At 56.7% G+C, this 12,215-nt stretch overlaps 1 protein-coding gene across 1 annotated transcript in view; it reads right to left on the bottom strand.

Moving 5' to 3' along the window:
• Positions 1–11,560, bottom strand: part of IGSF9B (immunoglobulin superfamily, member 9B) — a 51,098-nt gene extending 39,538 nt beyond the window's left edge. The window contains exons 1-2 of the mRNA XM_004689083.2: positions 11,455–11,560; positions 1,017–1,214 (exon numbers count right to left, since the gene is read on the bottom strand). Of these exons, the coding sequence (XP_004689140.2) occupies positions 1,017–1,214; positions 11,455–11,518 (262 nt within the window). The 5' untranslated portion in view covers positions 11,519–11,560. The remainder of the gene's footprint in view (positions 1–1,016; positions 1,215–11,454) is intronic.
• Positions 11,561–12,215: the final 655 nt, after the last annotated feature.

The raw sequence follows: 12,215 nt of genomic DNA, 5'->3' as shown, positions 1-12,215 counted from the left end.
CACACATGTGCAACTATACTACAGTCGTGTGCACACACATGCACGCACCTCCACATGTTCTCACTTGCACATTCAAACGCACCCACACCCACACACATTCACACTTATGTGCACACTCACACATGTGCAGCTATACTGAACTCATGTGCACCCACATGTACACACCCACACATGCTCTCACATGCACGTTCACATGCACACACCCATGTGCGCGTTCACACTTATGTGCATACTCACACATGTGCAACGATACTGCACTCGTGTGCACACATGCACACACCTCCACATCCTCTCAGTTGCACACTCACGCATGCACATGCTCATGCATGCACACTCACAGGCACACTCATGCACACCCTCCCTGCCCCTGGCCTTCTTCCCTGGCATCCTGGCGGGCAGGCACTGGCAGTGACTCACAGTGAGACCTCTGCTGGCAGGAGTAGCTGCAGAGCAAGACACCAAGGGGCCAGGAAGAAGGAGGCTGGGGCAATGGTGGAAGCAGAAAGCAGGCACACGGCAGCGGCACAGACAGCTGAGAGGGATGGGATGAGGCCCCTACTTCAGAGTCAGAGGGAGGGAGTGGGCGAAGCCAGACAGAACAAACCTTCCAGCAGCTGCCGGCAGCCTGGCCCAGGGTGGCCGCTCTGACTCAGCAAAGAACTGCCCTCCTGCCCAAACTCACTCTGTATCCCTGACTCCTGCCTCTGCCTTATGCATCCCTGGATGTGCTGTTCAGGAAGCCTGCATGCCTACGTCACTACTTACTCTTCCCGCTCCTCCCACCACTTAATTAAAGCCTAACAGAGCTCAAAGGAATGGAGCAGAGACTCAGACACCATGGCGTGAGGAGACACAACAGACCAGTGAGAAGAGACAACAGAGATGAAGGTGGAAAGAATGTGACCACGTGACATGTGGCCACTGGAGCAGGAGGGCCCAGATGGAAGAGGCAGCGATGCTGAAAGCAAGGAGAGGAAAGGGGGTTGCCGGGGAACCCCCACTGGCCCCGACCTTACCTGCATACTCTGGGTCCACATGGGGGGGATAGTAGCCAAACTTGATGAAGATAGGGATGGGCACCCCAAATTTGAACCACTCTACAACATAAGGCGGGGGCTGCCCCGTCACCGGGTGGATCACGTCGCATCGCAGCACCACGCCCTCGCCAGCTCTCGCCGTCACAAACTCGGGCTCCTCTCGCAGGCCGTGGGCACCTAACAGGAGAGCAACATGGGAAGGCAGAAGAGAAGGCGGCAGGAGGTCCTGCCCGAGAAGCCCCGGAGGTAGCCCCTGCCCTCCTCTGGCCCTCCCCTTCACTTCTCAGAGGGTCCCCAGTGCATACAACACCCCTCCTTCGCTGCTCACATCCTCTAAGGCCCTTGGCCTCTCATATCCAGGAACCTGAGAAGGAAGAGGAAGAAGACAGAGAAAGTAAAAGAGGAGGAGGAGAAAGGAAAGGCATCCTCTGGAGCGCTACACACCAATCCCGTGCAGAGCCATAACTATGCCCTCCCCTGGGAACTGCAGCCCAGGGACTAAGAATTCTGGTCAGTGAGAAGGAAGGTCGGTGCCTCCACGGTGGGGACCCGTGGCCAGTGCTGTAGCCAGGGGAAACATGGCTCCCTTCCTGCCTGGGAGGAGCCACAGAGCCAGTGGCCTCCTCTGCCCCACCCCCAGCTCAGCCTGATGCTCACAGCACAAAACAAGAGTACTCCACACAGGAGCAGGGAATCCCTGACAAGCGAGCTGAGGCTGCTCATGGCAGCACCAGAAGGAAAAGCCCACAGGCCTGAGCTGGCCTCTCCAGGCCCCTCCTCCCTCTGTCTTCAAGCTCACTACAGGGTGGGGGGTGGGGAGGGAGCAGGAAGAGCCCCAGCTTTCTGATTTCTCCCCCAAATCTACAGACTGAGAAGCCCCAGACCGGCACCATAGGATGGCAGGGCGCTGGGGACAGAAGAGGGGAACTTTAGAGCTAAGAGAAACCATTCCACCTCTGGCAGAGGACAAACCACATAGTTAGAAGGGAGGCAGCAGATCCCTGGCAGGGAAGGAGAGAAGGGGAGACCAGGAGAGACCCAACCCTGCCCCCAGACACAAACTGGCAGATGCTAGGAAGTTAACCCAGACATAACTTCAGGCTCCTCACTCCTGGTGCCTCAGCAGCCCAGGTCCGGAGGGGGTGGGGGGGAGGGCAGGGAGCAGGAGAGAGGGCAGCTCTAGACAGAAATGCAGCCCCTCCTCAGGTCAGACAATCCTCTCCCACACCTGGCCTCCGTTCCCACAAAGCATCTTGTCCAGCTTATCTGCCAATGAAAGGGAAGTCGCCCCCTCCTGCCCCTCTTGCACTACACAACACACCCCAGGCTAGATACAGCTTTCCCCAGCCCATCCCTCCCATCCCAGGCCCTGCCAGGCCCTTCAGGCAGCACCGTGGACAGCAACTGCGCCACCAAGGCTCACCGCCAGGGGGCGTCAGCTCTCCCACCACAAAGGAGGCAGGGGAGGAAGCACCTGTCAGTGGGTCTGTCCGGGGTGCCTCTAGGTCTGACTCTTACTGCATCTCTGCCCCTCTATACCCTGCCTGTTTCCGTGTCTGATCTCCATCTCTCATATCTCTGGTTCCTTCTATACATCTGTCTCTCATGTGCCCCTGGTTCTGTTTTCCCCTTTCTCCTGCGTTTCCCTCCTGTTCCTTTTCTGTCACTCTGAGTCTCTGAGCCTCTCAAGTCTCCATATCTCTGCCTCGTCCTCTTTACACTCCACTGTATATGGGAGATTTTACTTCCCATCTCTCTCCTTGTTTCTATGTCTCTGTCAGAGGGGTGTGTGTGTGTGTGTGTGTGTGTGGTGTATGTGTTGGGGAATGTGAATTTGTCAGCCTGTGCAAGGGGAAGGGGTTCTGCCTGTTGTGTGTGGAGGGACCTCTGTGTGCTTGTGCCCCGTGTCATACAAACATCCCTCTCATGTCTGTCTGCATGTTGTCTGTGAGTCCCTGTGCTTCTCTTTCTCTCTCCCCCTCCCCCTCTCCCTCTCTTCCCCTGCAAGTTGCGGAAGGAGGAGGAGGCAAGCCCTTCCAGAAGCTGATTGGCTCCTGGTGACATCACTGTTTTCTAGAGAAAGAGCTAAGATCACAGAGTATTTTTGGAGCAGAGCAGAGTGCTGCGCTCACCTGCCAGAGCCGCAGCAGGTTTCCTGGCCCCCACCCCTCAACCCTGCTTCAGGCTAAGTTTGAATCCTAGTCCCTCAGGGAAAGCGGGGAGAGAGCCCAGCTGCGGCAGGCACCTCCCCCTTCACCCTAGGGGCACCCAGATGGGGACAGAGTTTGCCTCCCAGCATCCAAGAGCACAAAGGCTCATCCTGGACCCAGGAGAAATGGGCACACACAGCGGATACTGAATGAGCAAATGAGCAGGGAAGCACTCGTGTGTGCATGTGTGCACATGTCACTCTTAGCAGGAGGATGTGTAGGCATGTGTGCGTACATGTGTTGCTCTTGGCAAAAGATCAGAGTGTGTGCATGTTGAGCTTGTGCACACCTTGGTGAGAGTGTGCGTGTGTGTGTACATGCAATGTGCGTGTGTGCAGCACAGACTTTCAAGGAGAAGAAAAGAGGAAATACAGACGCCTGGGGGAAGAGGATGGAGTCATTCCCAGAGGAACAGACCAGGTTAGGTCACCTGGAGTGAGAGGAGCTGTCCATGAAAGGTGGCTCCTTCCCTGGACTTTGGCCCTAGAGCCTCAGGCAGGAGCAAGAAATGCCATACAACAGACTGCTGATTGCCTGCCTCTGACAGTTAAGTGCTAGGGGGGTTGTGGGGGGCCCTCCTCCATGGGTTCCCACAGTGCTGGCTGCTCGTTTGCACCTGACACTGTCTCATTCTCACTGCATGACAATGATCAGCCTCTTTCACACCTTCCTTCACTGGCCCCTCCCCCACCCCTAGCGAGTCCCTGGGCTCAGGGTCCAGAACCCCAGTCAACCCTACATGGGACCCTTTCAACCCAGGAAGAGCAGGCTAGGAGGGATGGTGAGATAGTCATCCCAAAGAGGACAAGCAAGGTAAAACGAGGCGGAGGGGTAAGATCCCACATCCCAGCCTTGAAACACAGACCAATTCCTCTTGGGTTCCAAATCCTGAAATATCGATCCGCTTTCTTCCCCTTTTCATCAACACACACACAGATACACCATGTTCTCTCACTCTATCACCCACAGGCATTTCTCCCTAAGCGTGATCCTTTCTGAGCCAAAGCATGTCTAATGAAACACTTTCTCCAGAAAAGCTCCATTAAAAAGAGGCTGGCAGTAAACGGGAAAGGCGCTTGATGGGGGATGACAGATAATCTCAAACTTAGGAAGTCACCAAGGCCAAGTCTAAGAGTGAAAGATTCAGGCAGCAAGGAAAGAGGGTCTAGTGTTTACTTGGAGACATGCAGAGCCCAGTCCAGGGACAGAGAGAATCCAGAGGGGCACAGAGCACTCAAGCTCTGGACCTAGGGACACAGGCCTTGCAAGAGCCCAGCAGGAGGGGTCAGAGCTGAGGCAATTGGCTCAGGACATGGTGGGCTTCTTCCTGCAAAGCTGGCTTCCAACAGAACAGGAAGCAAGGGGTTGGGAGGGAGAAGCAGAGGGTGAGTCATAAGGGGGAGGGTTGGGGAGGGGCTATGAGCAGCAAGGAGACCCTTAGAACCCTCATAGAAGCCTGCAGCAGCCCACTGGGACAAGGTCCTGGCCTCAGAAGGAAAGCAGCATTTGCAAGGATGCAGACAGAAGGGCCAGGGGCACCCTGGATTTCACTTTAGAGAACACAGGAATCAGTAGTCCCCTGAATCTTGGGAATCTGCCCAGCCCACTTCGGCATTGTTCTACCCCAGCAAGGAAGAGAAGGCAGGAAGGTAAAAGGAGGGGGTGGCCCCTGTTGTCTGGCTGACCTTTTGGGAAACCCATAGGGTACAGATCTTCTGCTCTCTGGGCCAGGTGGTGCCCAGCAGGCAGCTGAGTCCAGGCTGCCAGTGACCTCCTGTGGGTATGGAACCACGAGTATCCATTCTGGCATGGCCCCATGTCCCGCTTGCGCAACCTGGAGTTCTTCCACCCAGGCAGGGCCAGGGCAGGAAGCGCCCCAAGAATGGGAAAGACATTAAACACCAGCCAAGAGCTGGGCAGGGAGAGCCCCAGACAGACCCGGTCTCTCTGACACCTACTGTGTGCAGCCTTGGTGCCACAGACCTGATGCAAGCTTCATTCAATGCCCACAACACCCACTTGGCAGAAGCACTGCCATCTCTGTTTTACAAATGTGCAAATTGCAAGACTACCTGGCTTGGCCACGTGCCTTAGGTAGCATGTATGGGTGCCTGGTTCCAGCAATTCATTCCTCCTGCCCCACCCTGGGCTCCCCCAGCTGCACCCCCTCCCCTTTCCCAGGCCCTGAGTTAGAGCCCAGCCCTGACCCACCATACACTCTGGATGACTCTGACAGGCAGACAGACCCCTGCAACCCAGGACCAAGAAGGATCAGGCTGGGCCTATCTCAGAAGGTGCTGGCCAGCTCTGGTGCTGGTGGTTCTGACAGTGCCATTCTGCCTGAGACCCAGAAGTCTGCCCAGGTCTGGCGGCGGCCCTAAGATGGGAGGACTGGCCACAGGGTGAGCAGCAGCCCCCATCACTCATGAATGCCAGTCCTCACTGGAGCCTCATCTTCCTCCTCCCTCCCTTCCTCCTCCTCCCAAACCACAGGCCTGTTGTCTAATAATACCAGCGACAGCCACCACCACCTCCATCTGCTAGCCTAAAAATAATCCCTGCTGAGTCCAAAAACGGCCCAGCCCCCCATAGTTCCCCCAATCTCCCCTCCCTGAGAAGCCAGGAGGTTCCAGGGAATCCCACAGAGCCTCCCACGGAGGTGCACACCCAGAGGGTTGGCATGGGAAAGACAGGAGACAGAATCCTTGTTCCCCAAAGCAAAGCTAAAGCCCACCCTCCAGTCCAAGATGGAGAGAGCTATGTCCTTGTTGACCTTCACAGAAGGCAGGTGGGCTAGAGGTCACAGGAACACCAACCTGCCTCCAGCAAAGGCCCTTCACCCCCAGCCTAGGAAGGTCCAAAGAGAAGGCCCTGACTTTTCTATGGTCTCCCCACCAGCCCCCTCACAGTCCTTCTGACCCCCATCCCCATCAAACCACTCAAGGTCAGAGGTCAGGTGATCCTAGACTGACCCTAGCCAGGTAATCTTCACATCTGTAGTACAGAATGGCCCTAGGTAGAGAGGGGCAGGAACAGCAAGCCCCCTTCTTCCTGTGGGGGTCTTTCCCCCCACCCCTCTCCACCAGCTCCACCAGCAGCCCACAAGGCAACAATGTTTTTACCAATTTGCTCTTTACTTAATTTGCTCTAGGCTAGATTGTATTTCCCAGAGTCCTTTCCTCACGAGTCCCTGACAGGAAGTAGGCAGTAATTCAACCTCCACTCTGTTCCGTCAGTGGCGCCTCAGCAGAAAGGCCAAGTCACAGCCCTTCCCACCTCTCCACCACCTGAGTGGAGGACACCTGCCCCCTGCATGGGCATGCAAGTTCTCGGGTATGGTGTCTAGAGCATGTATGTGAGGAGCAAGCATGCCAGCTGGCCAGGTAAGGCCAGTGCCCTACTGACACAAGGCCACACCAGTTGGCAGGGGGGAGGGTGGCTCATTCATGGGAAATGGAAGCCCCCATATTCACTCACAGCAAAGGGTCAGCATGCCCTACACTGGAGCCAAGAGATGAGGACAGTTGTCACCTCGCCATTCTGAAGCCCAGCCTGTGTGCCAGTACCTGCCACAGGCCTTCTCAGTGGGCCCCATGACCAGGCAGGAGGTAAGGGAGATGGGGAGGTCAGGTGGAGAGGGCCTAACCCCAGTCCCCTCTCTCCTCAGGACAGTGAGGCTGCTGGGACCCCCTCAAAGCCTTGGGGGAATTGTTCTCTAGAACCCCATCGAAGCCCCATCTCTGCTCACCAGTCTCTGGCTTATTCATGCCAGAGAGAACAGAAAAGCAGGAAGAGTCCTAAGAAAAATAGGTCAGCTGCCTCAGGCGGATGGGCTTGCTCCCGTGAAGAGTGCCCCTGAGGGGACCAAGCTCCAAGCTGCCTCTGCTCACCCCACCCTCTCCCCTGTCTCCCCAGAGCCACGCCTTCTCCACTACGGTATGTTAGGTTCCCCAATGCCACTGCCCCCCTGAACAAGACCCAGATTTTCAGCAACCCCGGGACCTCTGCCTGTGTTTGGCCCCCATTTAAGCTTTCTCTCTGGGAACTCAAGTATCTCTCAATCCAACCCTAGGCTAAGTTTACAACTTTGGAAACTTCTGGGATGCCTAAACTCAGGCTCAAGCAGGAGACGAGGAAAGCAAGGGGAGCATTCACTCCAAGTGGGGTCACATTGTGCTCCACAGCCCTGGGAGGGCTGCAGCTCCCCACCTCATGCCTGGAGCCTAACTACCCCACCCTGCTCCATCTCACAGGTGCACACACAAAACACACACAGGTGTGAAGACACAGGCACCATAACAGACATCCCATGCACACACACACATAAAGGCATGCACGCACATGCACATGTGGGCTAACATGACCACACATGCAAGCACACAGAGACATAGGCATGCATACAGATGTGCACACACAGACATGGGCATGCATACAGACACGCCGGCAAGTGCTCACACAGCTTGCACCAATGACAGCTCTCCTCACAATTCAGATCCACTCTTCACACAAGCTGCTTAACCCATCTTAGGGAGCAGAGAGGAGCGCTCCCCTGAGATCCTAGTTCCAGGCCTGAGAAGGCATCAGGATGTGTGGGGGAGGGAGAAGACTTTCACGGAGAAGTGCCTTCAGTCTCAGACCTACTCTTAAAGGCTCACATCCCTGCCCTCACTTCCCTGGCACAGTACCAGGAAGACTGGGACAGAGTGCCAGCACCCAGCAGGTGTGGGAGAAGTAGCGGCAGCAGGCAGGCTATGAGGACTGCACCCTGGTTAGGGGCTGGGCACCAGGAAAAAGCATGCCAGGAAAAGGAGGGCCAGAGAGAGCCACTGGGTTGCTGCATTCCCCAGCTGGGCAGGCCTCTGCTCCTAGGGTAACCAGAGCCTGGTTTTCTGCCTCAGAGCTGTAATCATGAAACCCACCAGTTCTGGGGCCTGACAAGTTCAAGACTAGCAGACGCTGGGCTTCAGGCCAGCCGCGGAAGATGACGCCTCCTGCGGCCTCTCTCTTGTGCCCTTTCCAACACGTCGCTCCCCAGCTTGCCCCAGGATGCCACACTAGACACACCCCTTCTTCCAGCACGTGTGTGGCGAATGAACACACTTACACACTGCTCAGCCCCTTCCTGAACCTAGGTAGCAGTCTCTGTCTGGTTCTGAACCCCTCAGATCTTCTTTACCAAAGGAATGGAGGAAAGGTCACAGCCAGCAGAGAGTAGAGGGGACTGGCCCATCTACCAGCAGGATCTGGGGATTTTGTACTCAGGGATAATCCAACCACAGGATCTAGGGTAGACAGGAAGAGGCAGCCTTGGGAAGAAAAGCCCAGACTTACCCTTCACAATCAAAGCCTCAGAGTCAGTCCAGCAGGGCCCACAGTCCTCCCCCTACCTTGCTCAGCATATCTGGGATGCCGAGACTCCAAACTGCTTCACCTCTGGTCCTCTCGCCATGGATTCAAGCCACCTCCCAGACACACATGCTTAAAGTTAAAAGAGAGAATCCATTCTTTTTTCTGCCCCAACCCAGCACTAACAAGGGGTCAATCCCCTTTCAGCCCAGGCTGGAGCAGACCCTGCCTCAGGCAAACCTTAAGAGAGGCATCTCAAGGCCCTTCCCCCTCAGGAATCTCCCAGAAGTCACCTCTGTCAGTTCAGGGGGAGAACAGCTGAGCTCTCACAGGGAGCCAGCATATGAGTACTGAGGGGTGTTTCTCTCCCAGCAGCCCCCTCCTCCTCTCTCCAGAGGCTGGGATGCTATAAGCTGCTGGCTGCTGGGCTGCTCTGCGTCCTACCCACAAGCCTCTGGCCACTGATGAAACTCCAGTTATGCAGATCTTTCAAAGGATTTCCAAGCAAGCCCCAGGCCTGCACTCTGCACATCTCCCTGGGAGACAGAGGTATTAGAGGCTCTCCCCAGACAAGGTCAGTCATGAAAGGGGGCTTGGTTCCAGGCTGAGTCAGCTTTCTCAACTTCCCTCACAGTTTCTCCTACCCTAAATAGCCCAAGGGCAAGAAAGTGAAAAAGGGCCTGAAACCCCAGATATTGAAATAACAATAATAATGATAATAATAATATTTATTGAGCATTTACAATGTAACAGGTAGCCACTCAATTCTTTATAGGATTTTATGTTCACAAAAAATCCTGTAAGCTCATAGGCCATGTTCCATTGATGCCAGTGACATTTAGAGAGGTTAAACAATGTGTCCAAGGTCACAAAGCCAGAAAGTGACAGTCAGAATTTGAATCCAAGGCATTTGACTCTAGACATAAGTGCTCTTTCATCATATGTAGAACCTCGTTATACTACAAAGACCCCAAAACCAAAAGAGGGTGGCAGGCACGTCAAGTCATCAGACAGCAGACCTCTTCATACCCAGAATGAAGGAAGGCATAACCTTCATGCCCAACAACCTTCAATCTTGGGAAGTCCTTCCTTCAGTCTTGCCATTGTATGTGTTGCTGCAATATAAACCCACTGGCCTTTATCTTGTGCTCAAAATCGCAAAAAGTCCGCCCCCTTCACCCTGACTTCCTGAGTTTGTTGCCTATTTCAGGGACTCCCGTCAGTGTCTTTTTTATTCAAAGATCCCAGCACATCCTTTTGTGCTTTCAGCAACAGTCCGATGGCAGGAACATACCAAAAACCAGAGGGGAGGAAGCTGGGGGCATTAGAACTACAAGGATTTCAGGCAAGTAGGAGGCTCCAGCCAGGGACAGATCTAACTGCCAGTCCCGTTCCATGAGCTTCTGTGTGCATCCCGACCTCAGAATCCCACCAGGCAGCTGGAGAGGTTTAAACCATCCAGGTTAAGGTAACGTTTAACAAGTCACCCTTCCCTCAGCCCTCCTCTGGTTGTGTTTACAGACACCACCCCACCCCCAACAGCACGGGAGACATATTCCATTCCAGAAACTTTCTCAAAGCACCTTCCCTTCCCCCTACAAAGCCTCAGAAAAGGTGACAAGGCCTCCCGTGGAAGGCACCTCCTGCCAACCCCTTTCCATGGAGCCGGGAGTAGTTTTCTGGTAGGCAGGTCCTCCTAGCTGACTTCCACCCACCGACCGGGTCTTTCCCGCAGCCACCTCCTCCTCCTCTGTGGACTTGCCGCAGCTGGGTTGTGTCTGCGCGCTGAGAACCGTGAGCTCAGAGTCCTGGCACCCTCCAGGCTCCGCTCCTATTTCCATACAAGGGCTGAGAGCCTGGGGTGCCACCCAGAGGCTTGCAGGTCGCTTTGCCCGTCTCCAAAGCAAAAGCCCGCGCGCTCGCGCACTCAGCACCCAACTCATTGGCTTCTCTCTTGCCTCTTCCCCAGGTCAGTCTCGGAAACCAAAGGAGAAAATCCTCTCCCAGCTCTGTGAGGCAGCAATGAGGACGCCCCCGACCCCAGCCCAGTCGCCCTCGCCCCCCACCCAACCCCCCAGCAGCGGGGATGGGAGTGTGGGGTCGGCCTGCTGGAGCGCGCTCCCAGGGAACTTTTGCCTGGCCCGGGCCCAGGTTAAAACAGGCGTGGACGTCAGGCAGGACCAGCCCAAAGCTGACCCTCCTCGGAGCCTGCCGAGGGGACCCCGGGGCTTAACCAGTTCTCCCCGTTTGGGGGGCGTGAGGCCCCTCCCCACCCCCACCCCGAGGAACCAAAGAATCTGACCTCCGCTGCCCTAATATATGGACAAGGGTTTCGAGAGCTGGAGGGTCTGCACCGCAGGGACGACAATTTCATCCCTGAACCGTGGGTACCAAGAGCCCCACGGCTCAGGGTCGCTTCCCCTTGTAAGGGTTTTTCCGCGGAGCGGTGGTGCTGAGCGGGGCTCGAGCGTGCTGCAGCCTGTCGAAGACCCCCAAACTCCCGCAGCCAGAGTTAGGCAAGGCGCCGACTCAACCCGGGAGGAGGTGGCGGCTCAGGCAAAGGGCATCCGGCTGGGCACACTGATGTGGAGCCCCGAGGGGCGAAGGTGAGCACATTCGACCCGATCCCAAGGCGCCTTTTCCCAAGTGCCAGGCAGCCCGTGAGCTCGGGTTCCTTCCCGGCCCGCCCCACCGGCCCGCGCCCCCCCTTACCCTCCCGGCGGTACCCGGAGCGCGCCTGGCCCGAGCCGAGCCTCGTCCGCGGAAAGGCGCGGCGCTCGGTAGGGCAAAGAGCCCGCTGCGGGGAGATAGGGCTGGGAGCCCCGGGAGGGGCAGAGAAGGGACGCTGCACTTCAACTCACCTTGAGCCGCAAGACCTCGGATGCTGATCACACTTGCTATCAAAGTGGCCACATACCAAATCATAGTACTACCGCGCGCCAGCCAAGAGCCTCATCCTATCGCAAAGTGCTCCTGCGCCCGTACGCTTCTTGCGCCTGAGCGCCCACTCACGCCCGCTCGCGCCCGCCTACGCCCCGCGCCGGTGCTCCTGCAGCCCGGGTGGCCCGCTCTCCATCCCTCCCCAGCTCCGCTCGGCTCGGCGCGCAGCCTCCCCGGCCCCCGGCTCAGTGGCACCTGCACTACTAGCCCAGGCGGAGCGCAGCCAGCTCCAAGGTGAAGCCTAGCCAGGCCGGGCCTCCGGGACCGCCCCTGCCACCCGCCCATTGGGCGTCACCCACCAGCCTGGGGGCCGATTGGCTCGAATGTCTGCCCATCGCGACGCGAAGGAGGCGAGCCCATTTCAAGGTGCGTTGAAGTGTGGCGAGCACAGAGCCGCAGAATCATGCGCATTGCCAGGAAAAAGGCGTTGTAGCGACTCGGCTCTGTGTTGGTCTGTGCTCACTCTGCATGGCAAGTTTCTGGTGAAGGAAAGGGTAGCACCTCGGGCTTGCTAACGGGACCCTGGGGAGTCTCAATTACCCCTGACAGGTCTGAGGGGGATGTCGCCCCCGCCCACCCCGGGAACCCAACATCCGGTTTCCATCCAGCAAAAAGCAGTTCCCGGAGGACGACACTGATTCAATGATGGGGAAACCCAGGAACGGGCAGGCTGGGAAAGCTT

This window comes from Condylura cristata, unplaced genomic scaffold, assembly GCF_000260355.1.
Source record: "Condylura cristata isolate star-nosed mole 26May11 unplaced genomic scaffold, ConCri1.0 scaffold00025, whole genome shotgun sequence".
NCBI lineage: Eukaryota > Metazoa > Chordata > Mammalia > Eulipotyphla > Talpidae > Condylura > Condylura cristata.
This window is presented reverse-complemented; position numbering and strand designations above follow the sequence as displayed.